Raw genomic sequence first — 25,659 nt, 5'->3', positions numbered from 1 at the left:
ATGAATTAAGTGCCCAATTACAAAATTAAGAATTTGTCCTTCACAACCGGATCTAAAGGTGTGAAGAAAACTTACACTGACACTTTATGTACAACTTGGTCATTGGCAACGGTCCCCTAAACCATTTTTTAAATGAACCCAGCAAAACTATACAGAATGTGAAATAATATTTGCAACAGATCTCTTAAAGGACAGTGTAGAGAAATTCATTATGGTGTACCTGATGTTTAAATTAATTTAACAGATACGGCCTGTAAAACACAGTATGAACCTGTGGATTTTTTTTTTTTTTCTTTTTAAAAAAAGGACTTTTACAGAATTCAAGTAGTGTAGCAGGAAACCATAGATGCCTTTTGATCACAGGTCAGGCAAAATAGAGCCACTTATTGGATTTTCCCCTTGCTTCTGTGTGCTAAGGTGTCCCAGTGGATCTATAAGTCTGTTGATGTTAGCTTTTTCATGCTCCGTCGCTGAGCTAAACTTGAGGCTGCAACAGGCTCTAACACTGGCTGAAATGTCTTGTGATTCAGTGCAGAATATGTAGCAGCCATGGCTCCCTAGAGAACAATGAAATATATGAAAGGCTGTAAAGGTAATTTTTATCAGAAAATAAAACAATTGAATATTAAATTCTTAATTAACTCTATGAAAAAAAACAAACAGGACTTATGGCAGGTCATGCATATTCTCTAAAGTTTGTTTTGGAAAAAAACATTTATTGCTGAATCCTTCAAGTTTCTAAGCATGGATATTTGACATTTTCTTTCCTGAGTATTTCTTTTACATACCTTAGATGTGGGAGTAACCTTTTAATATGCGTCAGAATTAGTATCTTCCAAGCAACATTAGCATCAATTTATCAAACACAGCCATTTAAGTGGCTATTCAGGTCCTGACTTATGAAGACAACACAATTAAGACTGGCTTGCACAGGTCCTTGTTTTTGAATCTACTAATAACTAATGAAGTCAACTTAAAAGCTGTCTGCATACAGTAGAATGTTTTTGTGTCACAAGTCAGAAAGACAGATACAGAACAAACATAAAATACCGGTGGAAAAACTGCAGCATAGTCTATTAATTTATATTAGGAAAGCACAATATGAGCCAGTCATAGAAAGAAATCCCAAAAGATTTCTTTAATAAGAATGCTAGGAGACCTGTGGAAGGCTCAGTCACAGATAACTGTCTTATCAGGTTCCTATATGGCCAAAGCTACCCTAATCTTTGAAAAGAAAACACCCAGAAAAATCTCTTCCTTTACACACAGGTTAAAAAAATTAGCTTGCCAATAATTTGTCTGCTTACGTAACTTAAGTATGTATGTTCTAGGGAAAACAAAAGAAAGCCAATTTCTTTTCTGAAGAAAAAAAAAAAAAAGAGTTCTTCCTGTAGCTCTAAAAGCAACCCAATTCACTGCACATCCACCAGCTCAAGCAACATTCAGCCTTCAGGTTGTCTTACCTTTACTAGATGTGGTGCATCTTGCCTGTTTAGTTGATAATGCGGCAACTGGTCCCTACAGGCTATCCACGAATGTTTTAATACTTGCTCTGCTGTATACCGCTGATGTGGATCTACATGAAGCATATGTGATAACAAGTCCTAGATAAAAGTGAAAAACACGCATATTATTCAGTTAAAATTATCTTACACAGACTTTAAAGCATTAATTATGGCAGCAATGAAAAAAATACCCTACGTGGCAGGGATTGACACAATGCAAACACACACACAAAAATCAGCAGATAAATTGGATCATTCTGTGCCTTGACACCACAGAAGTCCGAAAACAATGTGTTGTACTGTTTAATCAGTTTAACAGAGCAAGCCTTTATTGTAAGTAAACTTACTGCTGTTTGCATGTTTCATATTTCAGTGTGTTTATTATTAATATAATCTTTAAAAGACTAGAAATCCTATTAAAATTTAGCAGACAGATTTTATGGAAAAAAAAAAAGCTATTATTTGCAAACATCTCCCCTCACGCGTACCACACAATTGGGGTCTGCTGACTACATATTACAATTGAATTCATATATAGTGACAAACTATCAAAGAATTTTTCCTTCAAAGAGCTATATGGTTTAGAGGGCATGGTAGTGTTGGGTTGACGGTTGGACTTGATGATCTTAGAGGTCTTTTCCAACCTTAATGATTCTATGATTCCATATAAAGAGTAAAGCCAACAGAAATGGACACTTGTTTTTGCCTGTTTGGTAGCTTATTACTAATGCTTCTAATTACAACGTTGGTCAAAAGAAGAGCTGGGTGGGAAGGGCACAGAACAGAGACAGGAATAGCTTGAAAGAAAACAAAGTATGAACAAGCTGACAGAATGTTCCCTTTGTTTTAGGTACAAAATGTTACGCATACTTAAATATACAGAAGTGAATTACTTGTGCTAAGACAGCATCAGCCAACAAGTATTCTGAATCACTCCTACCTAAACGAAGAAATAGTGCAGTTCCAAAGGATCAGGATAAGATTTAATATTAATGCCAAGCTTTATAAAAGGTAACAGTGGTGACTAAGATACCTACAGACCAGCCCAACACCAAACCCAGAACACACATAGAGCAATTGATCAGAGATGCAGTCTTTAAATAAAAAGTACAGCCGCATAATCAAGCTGATCAAGATTTTTGGCAAGATATCCAGATACATTTGATTGTTAAAGTGCTAGTTTAATTGCTGAAAGTACTAACAAAGATAAAAGACCCGATGACTTCAACGTTGAACAACATTTAAGAAATTGCACTACAAAAAAATTAACCTATTAATGCAAGACTGGTTAGCTACCAGAACTAACAGATAATTGTAAAAAGTCATCCTTCAATTTAAGGAATCCCACAAACACCTGATTTTGGTCCAATAAAAACAAGGAATAAAAAAGATAGTGATGATTAGAAAAGCCTATATTGGGACCTACCTTATTTAAAATCTTTATCAGTGACCTGGGGAAGCAAGAGAGTGCACTCTTGCAGTAGGGCACCAAACTGGAGGCATGGGGAAAGAGCTAATGAGTTCAAGGGCAGGGCAGCCATCCAAAGGGACCTAGGCAGGGTGAAGTAATGGGCTAACCAGAGTCATACAAAATTCAGCAAGGACAAATGCAAAGTCCTGCGCTTGGAAAGGAAGAAATTGTCACCAAGGCACGGGGTGAGGACTGACTGGCTGGGGACCGGCTTTGCTGAGAATGACCGTGAGGTTTTGGTGGTAGACAGCAAACTGAACCTCAACTACCAGTGTGACCTGGCATCCAAGATGACTGACAGCATCCTGGGCCAAAGCACAGCAAGTAGACTGAGGGAGGTAATTGCATTCCTTTAGTCAGCATGGCCAAAGGAATAGAGACAGAGGACAAAGTAAAACACAAGATGTTCTGGCTTGAAATTAGGAGAAGATTTTTCCTCATTACAGCAGTCAAGCAGTGGAAAAGGCTGCCCAGGCAAGTTGTTCAGTCTCCACCCTTGGAGGTTTCCAAAAATCAGACTGAATAAAGCCCTGAGCTACCTGGTCAGATCTGATAGCTGACCCTGCTTTGAGCAGCAGGTTGGACTAGATGACCTTCATTGCAATAAAGTTTGCAGTTAATAATAGCAAACTACTGTGTTAGGCTAGTCTATTTTATGCAGTTCAGTAGATGTTTACTTGAATTCTACAAAAATATAAGAACAAAACAAAACACATTTACACCTTTGCTGCATCTGAAACAATGTCCCAGTTGCCTCCACTTAAAGAGAATTTTCCACTGCCTATCCGTACCAGGATCTCCTCTGGAGTATCATTAGGACCATTGGCAAACGGAGTATAGCTGTTGAAAGGGAAAAAAACACAAAACAAACCCACACCTCGTTATAGGTAAGAAGCTGCAATAAATTAGTAAAATTTCGTGAATCATTCTGATTATATATCCCACTGCTGACAGAAACACACTATATACTGTTAAATACTTCTTATATTAGCATTTCATTTTCAAAACTGTTATTTTCTTTTCCCCATAATTGTGGTTAATCAAGTAGAATAAACGGGAAATGCAGACTAAAAAGATGTCTTAAGTTAGTATCTTAATAATGCATTCTAACCAGTGCAGACTTTCAAGTTAAACAGAAGTGATTCATAAACACAAATTATGCTGGATTACCACAGCATGTAAAGTAATCCAAACCTGGAACAGTATCCTAACAGAATGGCCCAATAAAGCTGGAGTATATCGTGTTTAGAGTACGTGCATTTAATTAGACAGAGAATGAGCACAATGTACACACATCTATCATCTGGGGAAAAGCTACAAGAAAATTTTCATCATAGTTTTTTACTTAAGTGAGTTTGGGAGGCTTAAACCACAAGATCATTAGTTTTGAAGGCTTACAACAGTTTACAGGGCTTCCTGTAAATTTGGCTTATTTCCTACAAACCCTACTGCGACAAACTCGAAAGAACTAAATTGATCCGAATCACTTAAATACACCTTTTAACAATGTCAAGAATATGACTATGTTCTGGCATCTCCTACGATCATAGGCTAGTACCAAGTTAGTTTTAACTATAAAACCCAAATCTCACTTGGATTAAGTATTTAGATCATAGTACCCCTTAGATTTCAAATTAGCTTGCAAATAGTAATAATTAAGCTTAATGCATTCTATCTTAATACTTTGAAAGCTCTGCATAGAAGAAAGATCAACTAGCGTCATCCACAGAGGTTTAGGAACTATCCCAACCAGTTAGTTTTAGTCTTTCAGTTGATGAGCTTAAGAGGAACAAAATGGAAAGCTAGGAATTCATGCTGGACCATTCCTCCTCTATACTTTTAACCTGCCATACATTTTAACCTGCCACAATGTTTCTCAAGTGCGCAAGCAGTATACTGCCCAGTATCTGCATACTTGCACTTAAATCATACAGCAATCTGAGTTTTGATGACAAAACTGTAGCGGTGGTGGTGATTTTACATGTGGAAGTAAAAATTTATCAAGAGGAACAGTTTCCAATAGATAGTATTTATAAGACAAAAAACCCTGGTATTTTTCTGTTAGAGCAGAATTCAGGAAACCTTTTATCATTCAGTCACTAAGCGCTTCATAGCACTTAATGAAAGTTTAGAGGTTTAGAAAGCTTAAGAGGTTACAAGCTAGTGTGTTTTACAAAAGGGCCAGGAGTCAAACCTGTGGCAGGAGATGCAAGAAGGTGGACTACAAGGCTACTAAGGTGGGGAAGACAAGAGGCAGAAGGAGAAAGAAGAAAATCACCACATATTTTCACAGACTAAATTCTCTCCTGGAAACTGGGGAGAGTCTTTGGCATCCCCCAGTCATGAACTACAGAAGAGAGAAGCCTTGAAGCTACCTGTAAGGTAAGCCTAGTTTATGTATGCATTTACTTACAGCTTCCTGTTCCACTTCAGTGTCTTTGTCATTTTGCATGCAAATCAATGATGTAATATCTTACAATTTTAATGAAAGCATGGATTCATGCAGCATGCTGGAATTTTAGATAAACAAAAAAGCTAAGAAATATTTCTCACCCTGCCAACATTGTGTAAAGAAGAACACCCAAACTCCATATGTCACAAGCAGCATCATATCCCTGTCTCATGAGAACCTGTAAAACAAAGAGTGTTAAAGACTTTTCATATATTAAAAAAACACCCCAAACCAATACGACTACACACAGCCTAAGTAAGTCAATCCCAGGATAATTTCAGAGGCTTGATTATTTATTTTTCAATATACAGGTTACAGTAACTATCAACAGTATTTGTTCCCAGAACATCATCTCTTAAGATTCTCAACAGGCTTACACCTTATTTTTGAGGGTGGATTCTGCTATTTTTAAAGCAGGTTTATTATAAACATATGCACCAGTGTTTAGAAAGTATGTATAATTATATTTAAGGAAAACTAGCAGAATTTTTCTTTTTTTTTTATGCACTGCTAAGAAGTTTAAGTACTTGATGCATTAAAAACAGCACAGAGAAAACACATGGCAGTTTAAGATACCTCTGGTGCCACAAAGTTTGCAGTGTAGCATGGAGTTAGAAGTAGTCCATTTTCTCCTCGAAGTTGTTTTGCAAATCCAAAATCACAAATCCTGATAGAATCAGCATTATTTGAATCATCCGTATATAAAATATTACTAGGTTTAAGGTCTCGATGCACTACCTTCAAACAGAGAAATTTTAAAATCTATCATTTAGAAGTTGCATGTACATTTGTTTGTACATAATTTGCAATTTATAAAAGCTATTCGCTAGTTTAATATACCTATTAACAGTTCTACACAATTATATAGCTTTCAAGTAATAAAAAATTCTATTTCAAGTAATGTCATTAAAAAAGACTACTGGCTCATAATGCAACTGGAACTAACATAACCATTTGCCAACAAGCATAAGAGAACAAATATCTGCTGTTTCATGAACTGTAAAACTAGAGTCGAAAGGGCTTGCCAGAATAACAGGATGAGTTGTTTATATTATTCACCTTTGTCATAAAATACTCAGGAATCTTCTTCCCTTCAGCCATAAAAACAAGCCAACCAAAGCACGTAACAAAAGGCATTTGTTAATTTTAATAAGTGTGAAAGAAGCTATGTCATAGAAGAAATTACTCACTCCTTGGCAGTGCAGGTAGTCCACAGTCTTAGTTATAGTGTATAATACAGCGCTAGCCTCTCGTTCCGAGAAGAACTTCTGTCTGAGAATTCGATCGAGCAGCTCTCCTCCTTTCATCAGCTCAGTGACAAGGTATATGAATCTACCATCATCATACACCTGATGAGAAGTTTAACAAATGCATACATATATAAATACACACTTCTATGTTACAAAAGATCATCCATAATTATACATGCTGATAAATATGAAAATTACAGGCTAGATTGTTCACCTATTCACGTATGAACATAAAGCACAAACATCAGGGACTGAAAGATTTAACTCTGCAATTCAGGAGCCTTAAAGCATTAAGTATAAGAAAGCTTACACATCATTCTGTGAGATGCTGAGGTAATCAATTGCTAATTCATGACTTGGAATTAAATGTTTCAGTCTAGGAACTTCTGTTGTAAGAGGAGAGTAGCCCTATCATTCCCCTTCCCCTCCATGGACAATTTTTAGCTGCTGGCACTTTGCATATACAGAACAACATGCAACTGCTTTTTCAGATTCAGATTACCAGCACATTAGCTACTCATTTGAAGTAAGAGGAAATACGACATTTCTAACCTTTACACCATTTCTCACTTCAAGTTCACTAAACAGCATTTAGAAGAAATTAATACCAGGACAATGTCACACTTCGAAATACTCAACACTTTACTGTATGTACTGCTCTCCTAATACATTTTACTATGTAAAAGAAATGTAATAAATCCCAATAAGCTCCCTACATCTACATTTATTTATTGACTACTGTGTACTAAGAGGTAGCAGAGGAAGAGAGGTACATACATCCTTTAAAGTAATAATATTTGGATGTTGTCCATAACGCATAAGAATCTCAATTTCTTCTGAGGGATCCCTCTTACTTTTATCAATTATCTGCAAAATATAACAGGAAAAACAACTTGGCTAAACAAAGTCTATTTAATAAAGAAATTTTTTTGTATTTATATTCTCACTTCAACAACAGAATAAAAAAAAATTCTAGACTTCATTACTTCTTACTAATCATGACCAACTCATCTTCCAGCTTCACATCCCACTGTGTGTTCATTTCTTGCTCTATCCTTGCTATCAGTTAAAACTGTATCGTTACTGCAGTCTATTCTGCTCCTATGGATGAGGAAATGCAACGGACTGTCTGAAGCATCACTACTCTGCAGCCCAGTTCCACCCTTGGGGATCTCATTTTATTTCAGGTGTGCTCATCATCATACAACATTTTCAGGCTTGTAATTGCAAAGCCAGTTCAAGGCCATAACTTTACCCACAAAAAGAAGAGCTATAGAAGCCAATACACAATTTAAACAAATGAAGAAAACACTGTTTTTCATTTCTCACAGCACACAAACAGCTACAGTAACAGAAAATTCATGCATTTAAATTTACAAATCTACTACACAATTTCAGAACTGTCACAATGAAATTTATTCAAAGTACCTTTACAGCAAACTCCATATTTGTAGCTACGTGTATACATCGCTTGCAAACAGAGTAGGAACCAACACCAATATCTTCCTTCAGTTCATATACATCAGTAAATTGCGCGCTGTTTCCATGAAGTTGCTTTAAAAACCAAACACACACAAGCTGTCATCTAAAGCAACAAGACACTCTTTGCCATAATATTGTTTCCAGCAGCAAAAGTTTCTTCTGCTTGCCCATGCTTTCTCTTTTGAATTCTGTCTCTAGAAAAACAGCAACTTGCTTTTCAAAAATAAAAAAAAAAATCCCATGGAACCGTTTTAATAATGCACATTTTATAATAGTCCGTTCTTTTTTTTTGTTGGGGAGACTATAAACACTAAATATTGGTCAATCTTTGGCATGTCAAAAAAGTTTCCCAAAAAATAAAATATTACCTGTACTATTGGCAGTATATTGGTGAGTGGTGATATTTTATGATCTTCTACAGTAGTAGTTGCAACAAAACTAAATCCTTTGAAGAGCTGATGTGCATTCGCACTAGGTGGGACGCCTGGAGAATCTAGTGGCACACACATTTGATTAGCATGGCTAAATCCCAGCAAGGCTATTTTTTAAACATTCAGGAGAGATATGTTGGAAGAAACATTTTGAAGGAAGGGAAGCAAACAAGGGCAACGCTACATGTTGAATAAGACTTTTAGTCAGTTATCTGTATTATTTCAACAACACACACAAAACAAGTATTCCTGGATTTTATCTAAAACTGCAAAACATTGCAGGACCTAATGTATGAATACATGTTTTTAGGAAGAAGTTTATTGAAGCACAACACTACTTATGAGAAAGAAATAAAGATCATAGACTTATGTTCAAGGACTGCATCACAAAGAAGCCCACAGATTTTGCTACTTCAGCGGTATATGTGCTGCTGGCAAGGCACAGGTGAGGCAATACAAGAATATTCAAATTTTCCTCAGATTATATTATGTGCACCTCTGAATTCACTGTTTGAAATTTCACAGTAACCACAGCTTGATAATTCTGTGCAGCCTCTTAGAACCATAGACATTCTCCAAACAAACATGACAAGTGGTTTTAAAAGTTGGATGCAGCAGTAAAGAAAAAAATTCACTAAAGAAAACTGAAGTGAAACTTGAAGCATACTAAGCAGTAGATGTTTGCACTTACGGTCTTTTGTTTCCAAGTTCAGTTACTTGGAAATCTTTGTAGTGCAATAATCTAAGGGATATTTTAAAGCTAAATTCTCCTAAGCCTCTTGAAACTATTCGAGATGTCTTTGCAAATGATCTAGTAGTACAGGTACCCAGTCCACTGTACATTTTCCCCACCCTTCTCTACCTTTGAATCACCGTTTTCTCAAAAGTAAAGGCAAATTCAGCATGGGTAGTGAGGGGAACAGCTCAATGAAAAAACTATTATAATGCTAGTTTTAAGATTTAATTTTAATAATGATAATAATTAATAGGCTCAAGAAAGTTACTTAAAGCAAGTCATTTTCAGCAGAATACTGACCCTAAAAATAGTCACTGCTGCAATCAAATTTAGTTTACTTTTAGTATTAAATAATTCCCCCCCACAAACACTTCAACCATAACTAGAAACCATAATTCAGCTGTTAATATTCCTTTTTTTTTGGTTGGTGAATCAAAGTTTAGCAGAATATTTCAAAGAATAGGAACCCGCTGAGGAGAACATACTCCTTCAAAGTACTGGAACCCTGTTGCACCCTTTCCTTTTCATTTTGTCACTGGCTTTTTCTCTTAGTAAGCTTGTTGTAACATTAATTTGACCCCTCTTGTCCCACAAACTTCTCCAATTTATAACCATGCACAATTACCTTTTGGTGTTTTTGCTGTGAATTCTGGATCAAAACAAAAGGTATCTTCTGGCTTTCCAGAAGCAGGTTTAAATGGGGGTTGAATTTCTCTTCTGAATAGTTTCTAAAGTGGAAGGACAAAGTCATATAATTAAGAGTGACTGAAACTTCCATAGGTGCTGCAATTTTGCCAAGCTAAAGGGTAAGCAACTCAAATGTTGTTGTTGTTGTATTAAAAGAGTTTTCTGAAAGAGTGAATAATATATAGCAAGTAGAAAACCACAAATATATACAGAAATACTGAATTACTTTCATGTAGCTTTGATTTGAAGTGCTACGGGAAATGTTACCAAACAAGTCAAACAATACGGAGCTCTTTTTCCTTATTCTTCTGAATCTGCCTCATCTATCAGATCTGTACTTTTAAGACTACAACAGCAGGTTGCTACATCTCAAAAGCTTAGAGAACCGCAGAGGAAAAGCATCAAGGTGCTTGTTAAAAATTTAAGCAAGCAATCATGAACTCATACAGACTTCTGATCATCTCAGAGCACCAGAGTCAATACTTCAACTGTGAATGGAATATGACTGATAAAATAGGAATGTGCTGTGGCTAACTAGAGAGAAGTCAAAGAGAATTACATTCACAGCACGTTTTTGTGCCCTGCATGGAAGCACTAGATGGACACTTACTGAAGAGAAGGATTCCTGCACACAGGGAACACCAGCATCCTCTCCCAACTACAAATGCCCTAACAGACAATTTAAGCTTTAGAATGCTGCAACTCTTAATTATTTAAAAAGTAAATGCATGATTTGTAATTAATACTCTCTATACCATAAATACTACAGCTCCAGATGCCAAGTAAGATTACAGTAGAAGCCAGAATGTAACAGTCAGCAGAACTGCAGTGTTTATTGTGCTCTATTCAGATGCAAATACTTATAATGCTACAACACATAGAAAAATTAAAAACAGCTTTATCATTCGGATAATTTTGTACTTACATTCCAGTCAACAGTAGAAAAAAAAGGATGTCTCTTGATTTCTTCAACACCATCTGAACCAGCTCCTGAACAAAGAAAATACTGTATTTAAAACACTTTTGGGTGAAGTCTTTGAAGAAGATTGCACTAAAAATCAGTTCATTTCTAGAAAATTTGCATAGACATGGTTATTTGAGGGCATTGTAAATACAGAAATATTCCAAGGATGTAAATACTCAATTATGTAGTGTACACCTCATCAGGGAGGCAAAGAGAGTACAAGAAGCCCACAAATACAGAGTCAATATTCTTTGCTCTGACACTGTCAGAGCTTTGGCTCACTGCTAAGAGTCACTGGTCCAAGAAAGCAATCATTCATTAGCCAAACCCAGGAAGTCATGATCCAAGCTTACAAGAAATGGTATCTAAAGCCAAATCTTACTGGCCATACAGAGCTTGAGAGTCTCTAGCAACTACTTTCTTTAACTCAACCCAACTACTTTTATTTCAAAGATCCAAATAAATGAACCAACCTAATCTATTTGATGGGTTCCTTTTAAACAACATCCTCAGAAGACTTTGTGCTTCCGGGCTGAGGAACTGAGGCATTCCAAGTTTTGCTCTAAAGGAAACCAGAAAACAAGTAAGAGGAAGAAACGTATCTTACTAAAAATTGTCTACATAGACTTCATTGCACAGTTCGATGTACCAAGGATCTACTCCAAAGTCTTGCAGAGTGTACACATTTAACTCATCAGCTTTTACATTTCACGTTATGAGTAGTTTTCAAAAACAAACAAAAAACCCAAACAAACAAACCCCACCACACCAGACCAAAAATCCCAAACCCCACCCAAGTCCCCAAAACAAGCTTTAGGCTAAAACAGAGTGAAAAAATTATCTCAGGAATACATAGTATTTTCAAAGATATCTTCATGTCACTAGTAAGTTATCACCAAGATACCTCTACCAGAATCAACGCCAGAAGATACTCACCAAATCCCAACTTACTTGCCCCTGAAGCAACTGCTAATATTCCTCTTGAAGCGAGAGCCTCAAGAAGTAGCTCATTAAGCCATTATATAAAAGCTTACTGACTTTACCAAGCTTATTTTATGAAAACAAGTGTGCTAAGGCAAGAAATTCTTCTGCAGAACTGTAGCATCCCTTAGAGTTCCAAGTAAGCCTAGTGATCTAATCCATCCGCTTTCACAGGTAGTTTCACTATAAACCCATACTCAGGGTAAGTTCAAACTGCCATATGTTGTTAAGAACAGAGCTTCTCTCTCATCCCCTTCCCCGTCACCCCCTCAAAAGGCCCAAGGCTCTGCATGCGGTCTAAAGGAAATTCTTTGTTAGCTAAGGACAAATAAAGACAAGAACATATTTGCCCAACAACTTCACTTACTAATCACCAGTTTACCCAGTTTGTCTTGTTAGACAGCTTCTATTGTAACTGAGGTAATTTCATATGAAAAATGTGAGCACGTAAGTGCACTCTCCATATATACGTACACAAAGCAACACCTGATTAACTATTGCTTACAAAATAACGTATGCTGTAACAGTAGCAAGAGAGCCCAACCACGTGAGTGGTAAATAACGCGGTTCTAATTCACTGTACTGTTTTTATCTTTATTACACACCTACAATTAAAATGCAAGTTCATCCCTAAGATTTTAATTCCTGCAGACACTTAACAGTATTTGCATGGTCCGTGATCTAAAACTTGTTGGGGGGGCTTGGCTTTTTTCTCCTGTTCTAGCTTAATGCTCTTCAAGCACAAGGAGCTGTAACAAGCCGTTAAAACAGGTTTAAAAATTACATTTTCTGACTTTCCAAAAAGCAAGAAGATATACTTACTTCAGTATCATATTCATAGTTTCATTTCGATCTTTACCTTGAAATGGTAGTGTACCAGTAAGCATTTCAAACTGAAAAGAACAAATGTTAATCTAAATCAACACTTCTTCCCCCAATTGCTCAAAGTGTTAAGTACTGTACTCTTCCCTATGGCTACATTAGACATACTGGATTGAGCTTCTAAAAGATTATTAAAAAAGTACACAAATCTAAAATTTTGTTTTCAGTGGCAGTTTACATGATAACAACAGTGCCAAATGTAATGTAATGATAATGTAGGAATATCTTACATCCATAAGCTACTTTAATTAAAGTAATAAAAATCCCCTCCATAACCTAGTTTTAGATGTTGCTGTACTATTAAAACAGCAAGAATAAATTCTAAACCAGTACTTCACTTTTAATGTCAATATGCATATTTCAGCCTGATGCTCTAACACATCACAGCGAAGGCATAAGTGCTAGCAGTTACTGGCTTATTTCACTACTCCACTCCAGTATTCATTCAACAGGCTTACTCTTACAAAATGCAACTAATATTCCATCAAACCAAGTCTTCAGTTTTTTTTTTTTCTTTAACTATCAAGAACCAAGTGAAGTAAGTATACAAATTGAAATTTCACACTGACTACAAATGTTCTAAATTACTAATGGACTACATGTATGATCTTTGTGGTTCCTGATAAGTACTCCTTACAGGGCTAAGCAGGTGAAAAGTAAATTTTATTCAAAGTAGTTGCTATTTCGGTAGCAATTCAGTTATTGAATTCTCTCTTCCCCTTACCCAAGCATTCATAATTAGATCTGGACAAGCTTATTCTAAACACATTCTTTCACTTTAGACATATGCAGTGTATTTGTGACCTGTAAGCAAAGTAAGCAACGAAGCATACAGTACCATGAGAACACCAAAGGACCACCAGTCAGCACTCTGGTTGTGCCCTCGCCTGTTTACTACTTCAGGTGCCATGTATTCTACAGTACCACAGAAAGAATAGGCCTTCTTCTCTTGATCTACCGATTCTTTGCTGAGTCCAAAGTCTACAACAACAGCATTACAAGAATATAGCCAGTAAAGAACTTTAGAAAAAAGCAATACTGTATACAGTATTTCAAAATCAAAGTGTTGACAGCTTTTGTTTGTTTGCTTTCACGAATATTACGTGATTATCCCAGCTCTTCATGAAACAAGAAGCTGCAGATATCTAGAGACACCGCAGACTTTTCATTTACTATGTATCACCAAAACCATTCTATAAGTCATATTAAATTGATGATTAGCCATCAATATTACTACTCAAAATAATAACAACTCAATATTTGAAATATTACACATTTAGAGCCTTACGATAATCCACAGTCCTCATTTTCTCTGTTTACTGCCTGCTTTATTCACACAAAAAAATGGATACAAGTAAAAATTACTTTCAAAGGGAACACTGTCTGCATGGTCTAGTATTACTGAATGATGAATAAATAAAATAAGACTAAAAATAATGTTGTTACATAAGACAACATGGTTCTGCAACCTGAGTTCTATAACGAAGTCTTGCATATCTGCTCACTTTATTCCCAGAATACTTTTTTTCCTTGTTTGAACAATGCCACTGAATACACAAGTCCTTGATGCTAGCCCAACTCTCAAGACGAGGCTCTCAAGCATCCCTTTTTTCAAAGGGTAAATGATTGCTAATCAATAATCCCATCAATTATTCTTTCCACTTTCAGAAGGAAGTGAGAATTTTAGGATTTAATTGGATTTAAATATATATCTTCTCCTGAAAGGCATTTCACAGTAAATCTTGATACAGCTCGCTTTCTAACTAAAAAAGCCACATTCAATCTATGGTTTTGTATTTTCAACTGCACTTCTCCTATTTTAACCACAGCAATTAGGATCTGCACTTTACAGTCATATTACTACTAATACTGCAACTTGATCTATGCAAACATTAACCAACATGAAAACTAACTTCAATGGAACCTGCATGGACATCAGGATCTGGTAAAAGACCAAAACCATCAGACACAGCCTCTGATTATCTAAAATACTCCAATAAAAGTACTTAATACTATATAAAGAATCATTATATAGGGAAGGGATACAGATTTATTACAAAAAGCCTGACCAATAAAAAAGTTTTCTGAACAGCTAAGTACCAGCCCACACACACTCCAGCCATCACTATGTATATCTTAGGCTTATAACTAAAAGCTTATACAGAAATATGGTCAGAAAGTGCTATACTAATAAGTGTTACCTACCTGTTAACTTGATATGTCCTGCTTCATCAAGCAAAATGCTGAAAATTAAAATTCACATTCACCAATACACATAAAGAGGAATGTTTACATATAACATTTAAAATATAATAGTTAACAATTTTCATCTCCAACCTCTATCATTAATTTAACAAGCCAATATTACTTCACTTAAATCGCAGATATATTTTTTACATTTTATGTTTGTTTACATAGTCCAACAACAATATTTTTAATTTTTTACATCACTATAGTGGAAAATGCAAAGCAACAAGCAAAATACACATAATAGTGGTAAAATACATTTTACTTTACTTTTCTGGCTTCAGGTCCCTGTATACAATTCCCAAGCTGTGAAGGTGATCCAAAGCAAGGGCCAGTTCTGCGAGGTAGAATTTCACATCTTCCTCTGTAAACATAACCTAATAAGAACTGTATAGATTTACCTTCTGATCTTGTCTTCAGTTTTTAAAACTGCAATCTAAAAAAAATACTCCCGTCTGCCTAAACTTCAAAATAAGTTTTAGAAGTACCGTACAAACACATAATTCATTAATTCACCTAACAGAAATTATATGCTAATGCAGGCTAACCATCAAGTATATAAAAGAACTACTTGTAATACTTAAAGTCATCAGCAGTTACTGCAGAGCATTAGCTAAGTTTTAAGGTAATAATTTAATTATATTTGGCGTTACTGACGACCAGCACTCCTTCTGCCACAATCCTACAGGCTGCTTTCCACTGCATCATAAAATTTAGCATACAATTGCTGTCTCTGTGACTGTCTCTGTGAATTCACATTACCAACATTTAGGAAAAAAGTAGAAATAATTTAGAAAAAAGTATGCAAAAATAAAGCATTTTGTGAAAATAACAATGACTGAGAATCTGCAGTGGGAGTTGAAGGAAGAACGTACTCTGCTCTTAGGAAAAGAAATTTGAAGAACCCTGGTGAGATACTGAAAAACTGACTGACCTTGCACATAGAGCATTTCAGAGAAATGCATTTCTGTCCTAAATACTCAACAGGTTGCTTCTAATTTCATACACAAGAATCATATCTGCTTTGGCTCTTGTTATGTTCTACAAATTGCAGGAGGAGCTAGTAATCTTTAAAACCTTAAACTCAATTCCTAAAATTAAGTGAACTATTCCCTTATTTGTTGAAAACATCAGAACAGGGAGAACAGCCATCTCAACTATACAGTAGATAGCTAACAAGACTTACATTAACTGAGCTTACTGATTTAGTAGTAAACCGATCAGTACTTCGAATTGCACATATGTAATCTGTTCTACTGGCAACAGAAATATTCCTAATTTCCATAGTGACATGTATTAATGTTGTATGAACAATAAAGCTGTTACGCTACATAACGTTTCACCTTGATTTTCTAAAGAGCAAGATTGATACTGTTTTTCATCTATATCCAAAAGGGCAAGGAGAAACACTGGATATCATTACTCCTTGGAACAGCCAAAATGCAAATCTCAGAATACAATGATGCTAAATGGTAATCTCCCAATACTAATTTCATTGAAAACTGCTTTCTGCGTCAAATTAAATACAATGCAAGTCAACTTCATTAAATTTTACCAATGAAAACTTCATTAAATACTCATTTCACTTCCACAGCTGAAACTCTCATACCCACATTAGAATTTAAAGACCAACAAAAGTGTTTCAATAACCTCATACTAAACCCAATGAATTTAAAATAATCTTTGTGTGGAAACTGTGAAACACCATACGGAATTTACCCTCATGTGTATTGTCCACTGCCTTTGTTTTACCATGCACTTTTGAAAATATCTTCTCTTCCTACCAGAAAATAAAAAGGCCTGATTTTTTTCTTATCTATATAGACAGTAAGTGTCTAAAAGCCATCGTAGAAGGTAACTGAAATCTTCCAAAAAATACGTAGAGACTTAACAGTAAGCAAACTTCACAATTATTACTTCTTTATTCCCAAAGGGAATACGTGCCCCAAGCTAGTATTATTATGAATAGACTTGCATCTAAGACCTTATCTAAGACCACTGCATACTCAGTAATCCCAGCTGTGTTAGTGCAAAAGAATAGTTCTTCCTGCTATACCAGAATTTCCTCTATAATTACACATCCTATATCAAAGCAGAGATTGACCTCTTTCCTACCTGCTGTTCCAATAACGCTTTACAAGTCGGTCAGTTTGTTTAAGCTTTTAACCTCCATTTTAGCCTCAAGGTTAATTAATTTTGAGCTCAACTCTTAGACATGATCACTGTTTTACCAAGGTCAGCTTTTTATAAAAAAGGAAAACAAAAGCCCCTTACATTCTTCCTTCTCTTTTGCCTGTTCCTAAAGTAAAGCTTTATTTTTTCAGAAAGTATATGGGGGGGAAAAACCCAACTAGTTCATGGCCTTACACACTGGGGATACAACCACCTCCTTCACGTCATGAAAAATCAGTCAGATACCCAGTTTTCTCATTTAAGAAAGTGGCTTTTCCTATGCATTAGCAATATAAATGTATTTACACTGGTGAAAACACAGTAAGAGAGCTTTTCAGTGAAGTTGTTGAGAAATTGCCATTAAAAATTTAGATCCTTACGAAAGGTTTGCAGAAAGAAAACAGAAGTCTTATAAACACTTTCATAATACTTAAGGTAACGTATAATAAATATTTGATAACAACTGTTTCAAAAAAATAACAGGATGCATCATATTCCTTCCTCCGAAGCTCTTTCTCCAGAAAACAAAAATAGGAATGAAAAACTAAAGTTCCAGTTGCATGCCAATGTTAGATGAAGGGGAGTGGTCTCAAAAAACCTCAATGTTCACACTTTGTGAGATTAAGCATTAGGATTTATATTACAGCATTACGAAATTTTACAATGCAGCAGAAACCTCTTATACACGCGGGCTTCCAGGAGCACCTAAGCTGACTATGAGCATGAGAACTACACAACCCCTTTCTCTATTGCTAAATCTTAAATTTACTTCAGTTAGGTTTCCAAGCAACAAAACATTTTTAGACAAAAGAACTGTCCTTTGTAGATGCCAAAGAAAAACATAGGCTACTAATCAACACACACTCATGTTTCTTAAGGTTATAGAATATATTCTCGAATATGTAAGGGAATCCCAACTAAGTTATTAAAAACTTGACTATGACAAGAATTATGAGGGAAACAGCTATAGAAGACAACCCTATACTGACAAAAAACCCCACCTGCCTAACACTGAGTGGAGATAAAATTTTAGGTACTTACCTCTTTGGATAATCGCGTGAATACATCTCCTCCCCTGAGAAAATCCAATATTAAATATAGCTTCCCTTCAGTCTGAAAGGCTTTAAAAAAAAATTTAAAAAAAAAAAAATAAATCAATAGTTGTGTGACAAAGATGATCTACAAAACAGATCTGAATGCTTTTAAAACTTGGAAATTTCAGTGAAAAGCAGTACTTCTGTTTTGGAACTGAAATAATTCAGCAGTACATGAGGTAATTTATTGAACGATTACTTGCTTCTTCACAGAAGACAATCTTAGTCATAAGATCATTAAAATACTGTTCTTATTTCCTCTTTGTCAAACAGGGAAACGCCAAGTATGTGAATTACTGTGTTTTGGTTTTACTCAATGAAAAGTAAAAAAATCTCTACAGAACTTGTAAGAATTTTCCAGGAAATCTTTAATTTCGAAAGGACTTAACTTAAAACTTTTAGATACATGCGTATTTACATTCTTTTTTTTAGTCTTTTGATTTAAACTTGCAAGAACCTAATTTGGGCGCTAAAACAGACACTATAAAACTGAGAAAGAACAAGATCAGCTATGCCTTCAAGTATTGAAAGAAACTGTAGCAAAAAAAAAAAATACCAACCATAGTGCAGTTTGACGATAAATGGATGATTTACTTCTACTAATATATCTCTCTCCATTTTTGTACGAACTCTATCCCGAACTGAGGAAAAAAAAAGAAAAAAGACTAGTATGAAACAAATGTATTTGGTATAATACAAATGGAGCAGAAATTTGCATATGGAAAGTCTTTGCTGTCTAAAGAAGTACTTTTTCTTGTTACCTTATTTGTTTTTAATTTCTAAGTCTCCCACAAAACACATGCTTTCAGACAACAAAACTCTGTTTTGTTTCTTACCTGCCCCAGCTTCTTTAATGTCTACTTTTTTTTTCCCAATATTTTGTGATAAACGATTATTATTTTCAAGAAAGTAGTTCACATCTACACTTCCAGGCAGCTAACTTCGAACTCTGAATTAACCATCTGTACTGAGTATGTATTTTCTGTCTTTTAAGATTACTCTTTCCTCTTCAACTAGTAGCAGTCTCTATTTACACACAGTGGAGTTGCAGCCACTAAAGTGTCTTCTGAAAGCCAAAACAGTAAGTTAGCTTGCTATGGCACCTATAACAAGAGGGAACTACTTAACATTTCTAACCACAGTAGAGTTCTAACTTAACGAAAGAAAAAAGGAAAATTGTTTATGAAATGAGTTTCAATATAATGAAAAGAGTAAACAGAATTAAATAATGCAATTTTAAACTCTGAAAGAGTACTTTTTACCACATAATTAAAGTTATCTGGCCAGACTTAAAATAATTCTTAAACATGAACTTACAAGTTAATCTAGAAAAAGCTACTGTCAGAGAAGAGTTATGAACTCACTATTTAAGAGTTTTAAAATTATTTTAAACAGAAGTATTTACAAGACTCATTTAAGAGATACAGTTACACTGAAAACCATTTTCTAAAGTTGCAATTCAAAAGATACACGTACCTTTTAAAGAAGCTTTTTTCAATACTTTCATTGCATAAAGTTGCCCAGCATCAGGACCAATTATTTTTCGTACGAGGAAGACCTGGTAATATAAACACCACTTTTAAAATTACTGCTAAAAATATTTGATGTAAGCCTGACTAAAAACCATTACTATGTCTTTACTTTTAACTTCATTAATATAGACAAGGAGATAGCATGTCCCTGGTCCCATCCCATTCCTCAAGAACTCCGAGGTATGAAAAAATGCCAAATATTCATAGTAAGTCTTTTTGCATAAGCAAGCTTAGTAATCGAATAAGCAACTATCTCAAAGCATTTACAAACCTCCTATTAATTTCAGACAGCTTTCAGTGTTCTTTCCTAAGTACACATCTTTAAAGGAAGGGCAAAATTGCATTCCCTTAATCAGACTAGAGGTACATGCACCATCAAGATCTCTGAAGTTTTCAGAAGGGTCATAAACCACCCATTCTTTCCTATAGCAAGCCGTTTAAATAAGTACTTATCAAATAAGTATTTATATAAACGTGTCTCTTTATATTACTTTCTTGGAGAATGACAATTCTGCCTGGTCTGCCACCTCCTAAGAGATTTTTGAGGTTTAAGACCCAAGTCTCAAATATGCAACAGGCTACATTAATGAATTCTGTAAGAGTGGTGAGACGAAAGCAAGAAACCCTCACCATTTAAGATCAAAGCACCCTTTCCTTCTGGAATAGCAACTCCAACAGGTTTTTCTACTCTTTTCTTTTGAGAGGAGTTTTAAAGATGGATGGTATGTGACTTGACACTAAGAAAAGCATAATATTAGATAGAATAATGCAGTACAAATCCATGTACCTCTACTGACTAATATTCTAACTAAGTATCTTAATCTACAAAATTGTTTGGTACGTGCTCCTGTTTCCAAGTTGTTGTTCTTATAATAGCAATTATTAGTTATGAGGAATGTTTGTACCATAAAAAAAACCAAAATTGTACAAGTCACAAGAGAATGTCAAGAGCTACCCGAAATTGCCTCTCTGATCTTACCTTATTCAGATTTTCATTAACGCTAGATTTACATATATATTTTGTTAGAAATTACTAAATATTTAGAAATTACTTTAAAAAAATCAAATAAACTTTTCAACTTTTCCATTCTAGAATCAGAAATTCATATGCTGTAACTAAGTTGTACAGGGCTGGGAGAAGGGTTGTTTTTATTTTAAGCTCTGGTTAGATGAAAAATGTCATCATGTTTCAAGGTTATGGGACTTTTTGTTTTGTTTAAGCTTTGCCCAATGATTGACCTACAGCAATGCTCTCTATTATACGATGTTGATGCTCAAATGGTAAGAGGGAATAATTCAAACACCAGCAAACAGGAAAACATCTGTAGATTAACACACTCACAATTATAAAAGTAAAATATTAATAAGCATATAAAAATATTTTAATGCTTAATAACTAGCAGCTTGTGACAATGTAAGGGAATACAAGTCACAAATTCTATCTTATGGGGACCAAAACAGCTGCCACTGTGGAAACTACTCAAGCATCACCCATTTAATTTGCAGATAAAGTCTCCATAATCCTGCATCTTGCGGAGATGCAACAATTGGTTGTAAATTGTAAAGCACAATCAAGATGGACACACACTGCGCAAAGCAATTCACTGAAGTGAATCGCAGACCATCTTCAGCAGACCAGGTGCTGAAGCCTAAGAACATTATCAAAGGCTGAAGAAACTCAGTAACGGACATGAGGTTTAACCCTTTATTTCTGCGAAGCGGTGTCAAATCCTGCACAGATGCTGAAAAAGACAGGTAGAGGATGGGCTGTAGCACCATACTAGCCAAAGCAAACAAGCCTTGTGTTTGCTAAACCCAAAGGGAGATCCCTGGGAAGTATGAACTGGAGAGAGAAAACAAAGACCATGAAGGCAACAGCCATTGATCTTCATTGTTTGTTTTCTCTTTTCAATAGAAAGCAACAAATACTAGATAAAAAGAGCTCTGTTCAGATGTGCAACGGTTACCATCCAATTCTTAAAACTGGTTCCTGAACCAAGTACTGCCAGGTTTCAAAAGCTCTAAAACAGACGTCTCACCAAGCTGGTGGGATTCTGAGCAAAAGCGTTCCTTACACTATCAGAAGTCTGAACTCTGTGAAATAAGAATCAGTCTGAGTCAGGGCTAAGATGTCCGTACCAGATGTGCTGAACCCTAAGATAGCTTAAGACATCTCAAGTCGGGAGTAATAAATGCATGGAGCCTTTTAGTCTCTGAAGATGAGAAGTGTATGAGGGAATTGGCAACCAACATTACTAGATAAAGAAATGTTTCTTAAGCTGTAAAACATTAAGAAATATTTTAAAGTCTATTTTCTAAACTATCACTTATTCACAGAATGCCTTCTTAATGTCTGATTTTTTTTTTCCCCTCTCATACAACTCTATGCAGAGGTTTGTTCCTGCCATGAGATAGACAAAAGCAGCACAAGAACAGGAAAATGGAAAAATATTAAGGCTAATTGTTTTTTTACGTGTTGCAAAAGATCTAGTTTAAGAGTCTGGTTTTAAAAAATAAATGAGCTTCTTATACACCAGGATTAGTATCTCAATTAACGTGTTTCAAACTAGTGGCTGAGACATTTGATTTTTAATTTCATTTCTGCTATGTGACACCAAGTGGCCATTACAAAGAGAAATATTAAGAAAAAAATTGCTGTATTTCTTCTATAACCTATTTGAATAATTGTTCACTTAATGTCTTTTAGCTGTAGATCACTTGACAAATACAGCAAAATAAAAAACTGAAACACATTTCACAGGTTATTTACTTTATTGTTACATTGGTTCAAGTTCCAAACTACCACAATCATTCCTCTGTATCTACATCACTACAGATTTCATATACTGAAACAGGTCAAACAGTCACAGCACGTCAAGTACCATCACTAAAAGACAAATCACCGTCTCCTCCATAAGTGTCTATCGATGTTTATTACACTGCTGGTGCCTCCCAAGCATCTACCTAAATTACAGAAGATGTGAGGCAACCTATATGGAACGGAGATATTGTTCATTCCGATTCCTCACTAGATGCTGCAATAAAGTCTTGAGGCAGTTGAAAACACTATTATTTTATTTCAAACAGCCATGGCATTAGGCAAACAGAGCTTGACAACACCAGAGCTGTAGCATAAAACCCACCCCTAACTCCATAACCCAACCGGTAAAAACCCTTGCTGTTGGTGCCATTGTTCCCATGAAGCTGCAGATGCCAGTCCAGATGAACCACAAACATGCCTCTGTTCAGTTAAAGAAAACCGTAACTTTCCATGGCAGACGACCTAAAATTTGCTACTGACTCGCCCTTCTGCCTAGAGACTGAGGCTGTTGCCTCTCTCTCTGATATGATTTGGTGTCCTGCTATAAACAGTGCTTCCTTGGCACCAGAGCAAGATTGGAAACAGATGAAATTCGTCAATAACTTTTCAAACATTCCCAGCAACTCTGCTACAGCACTGTCTTAGCCAAAAAGTGTACTTGAGCTAACCCCCTCCCAGGTTGACTGTCTGGACAGGTCTATGGAGAAAGACATCGCTTTTCCTCTAAAAAAATGCAAAGTCAGAAAAAAACCAAAAAATAGTAAAAACAAAACCAAAAAACCCTCACATCAGCCAACTGCAAAACAGGATGGATAACTTCCTCCAAAACAGGGCAATTTCCATAAGCGTATCTACCTGTACTCAGATTTGTTAGATTTATACCTACCCTTATTGCTATAATACTACAAGGTAAGTACAACATAAGACAAACGAGGTTCAGAGTGGACATCAGATGAAAACAAAGTCCGTTATCTTACCTTTCCAAATGATCCCTGTCCAAGAACCTTAAGTAGTTCAAACTGTGCTGGATCTGCTTTCTCACATCCTTCTTTCACATGGTGTGTAATAGGAATTTCTTTCACACTTCCTTCATCCTATTATTTCAAGGCAAACAAAAATACAACAATGAACAGGCCTGAATTAAGCAACTCTCATTAGAAGTGCATGTAAATGCCTGCTCTTTTCTTGTTTGGTTTTGGTTTTTTAAATAAAATACTTGAAATTCTAGTAAGGCATAAAATAAAGCTGTTCAAACAAAGAGTTTTCCCATCCATCCTTTCTTAAATAAATGCATCCAAAATTTCTAAACTGAAGTAAAATTCTCAAAGAATGCTCATTTCCTTTTGTCATAAATATTACAACTACAGCAAAGACGGATTTTCTTACATGAAAGGAATAAATGCACAGATTTTTAAACCAAATCTAAGATGATCCTTCTGTGCTTCACCTCTGTTTTAGCAGCCTTTAGTCTTCCCAGTGATTACTTCTCTCATCTTTCCCTTTCCTGAAACAGTCTTAATGAGAGCTAAATCGAATTTCAGCATTTTAGCTAATTATTGCTTTTCACAGCAGCAAATAATAAATATGGTCATCCAGTTGTAGCTAAAGGAATATGCTTCGTTTGAAGAGCATAAATAAGATTGAGTCATCTTAAGAACTGTGTGAATTCTTGTATCCAACACAAGAAACAGAGCTCTAGGGTGCAGAGCTCATGGAAAGACTATCCTGTGTGGAGACCTCCTTCAGAAAGTCAAGGGTAATTCTGAGCTAGGTAAAAGATTTAGTGTTTAGTTTTTCCTGTTACTCTCATCTTCATCAAAGCAGGGCACAGCAGCTACAATTGTGAAAAGACAAATATTCATGATGAAAACAAATCAGATGATGTATTGCTTTTATGGTGTAAGAGAAGTTTCTGTGAGCCAAAACAAGCGAGGTGTCAAAATCAGCACCCTTGAAACTACAAACTGCGTGTTAAGGCCTACAACAGCAACCTCAGCATGCATGTAGGAGCAGCACCCCTCAGTCCTATCAACAAACTGCTTGTACGCAGCAAATCAACCCAATCACAACAGAAAATCCCATCTGATTTGCAGTACTTTGCTTTTAGGGTACCCAAATGATTATTAACTGTCCTCCTATCCTCTCTTTAGGTCTTCATCTTGAAAGCTGCTCTTAGTAGAGACCAGAAAAACACACTACCAACCTACAGTGCACTGCTCTCCCTCAATGACAAGTATGAACACTACCAGAAAAAGACCTGACCACTTGATGCAACAGTTGGTTTTAGGAAAGAACATCATTCTACAGTCAGGTTGACTACAGAAAGTCTTGCTGCCCAAGACCATGCATTAAACACTTGATACAGAAGTATCCAGATGAAGTTCTCTAGGTGGGTGTACACAGAAATTCAGGGTAGAAATCTGATCATCTAAATATGTACGTACTTACTGCAATAATTAAAAAAAAGGGGCAATCATCACACTGCATTAACTGTCTATGCCTTAATTGCTTTGTTTGTCCAGAGGGAGAAAGAAAGAGTTCAAACAAACGTCTTAGTATATTCACAAACTGTAGTCCAGCTGTTATTGCACATGAGTCCTTTCCCCCCCCCCACATCTCTTATTTCATACTCTTTTCTGGAAAAGGCCTGTTTGTTCTGCCTGCTTCCCACGCGAAGGTAGGTATTAACACAAGACACTGCTGGATAACGAAGTTAATTCACACTCTAAGCTACTATATTTCCCTTTGTTCACAAAAAACCCAGCTGACATACACTGATGATACAGTGTATACATCCCAACTTCATCTCATCCATCCATCTTGCTGACTATGCATATACATACTATCATAGAATCATAAAGGTTGGAAAAGACCTCTAAGATCATCGAGTCCAACCGTCAACCCAACACCACCATGCCCACTAAACCATGTCCCTAAGCGCTTCATCTACAC

The 25,659-nt window shown here is 35.7% G+C and overlaps 1 protein-coding gene across 1 annotated transcript in view; it reads right to left on the bottom strand.

Annotated features, from left to right (window-relative positions):
- Positions 1–282: 282 nt before the first annotated feature.
- LOC104077269 (ribosomal protein S6 kinase alpha-6) overlaps positions 283–25,659 on the bottom strand; it is a 27,327-nt gene continuing 1,950 nt past the window's right edge. Inside the window, exons 2-21 of the mRNA XM_009578434.1 lie at positions 23,685–23,801; positions 19,831–19,912; positions 18,915–18,995; positions 18,302–18,381; positions 15,359–15,465; positions 15,047–15,084; positions 13,680–13,822; positions 12,782–12,852; positions 11,452–11,540; positions 10,940–11,004; positions 9,953–10,055; positions 8,529–8,653; positions 8,107–8,232; positions 7,456–7,545; positions 6,619–6,777; positions 6,005–6,166; positions 5,530–5,606; positions 3,699–3,816; positions 1,464–1,604; positions 283–557 (exon numbers count right to left, since the gene is read on the bottom strand). Of these exons, the coding sequence (XP_009576729.1) occupies positions 432–557; positions 1,464–1,604; positions 3,699–3,816; positions 5,530–5,606; positions 6,005–6,166; positions 6,619–6,777; positions 7,456–7,545; positions 8,107–8,232; positions 8,529–8,653; positions 9,953–10,055; positions 10,940–11,004; positions 11,452–11,540; positions 12,782–12,852; positions 13,680–13,822; positions 15,047–15,084; positions 15,359–15,465; positions 18,302–18,381; positions 18,915–18,995; positions 19,831–19,912; positions 23,685–23,801 (2,100 nt within the window). The 3' untranslated portion in view covers positions 283–431. The remainder of the gene's footprint in view (positions 558–1,463; positions 1,605–3,698; positions 3,817–5,529; positions 5,607–6,004; positions 6,167–6,618; positions 6,778–7,455; positions 7,546–8,106; positions 8,233–8,528; positions 8,654–9,952; positions 10,056–10,939; positions 11,005–11,451; positions 11,541–12,781; positions 12,853–13,679; positions 13,823–15,046; positions 15,085–15,358; positions 15,466–18,301; positions 18,382–18,914; positions 18,996–19,830; positions 19,913–23,684; positions 23,802–25,659) is intronic.

This window comes from Fulmarus glacialis, unplaced genomic scaffold (genome assembly GCF_000690835.1).
Source record: "Fulmarus glacialis isolate BGI_N327 unplaced genomic scaffold, ASM69083v1 scaffold23885, whole genome shotgun sequence".
Classification (NCBI taxonomy): domain Eukaryota; kingdom Metazoa; phylum Chordata; class Aves; order Procellariiformes; family Procellariidae; genus Fulmarus; species Fulmarus glacialis.
This window is presented reverse-complemented; position numbering and strand designations above follow the sequence as displayed.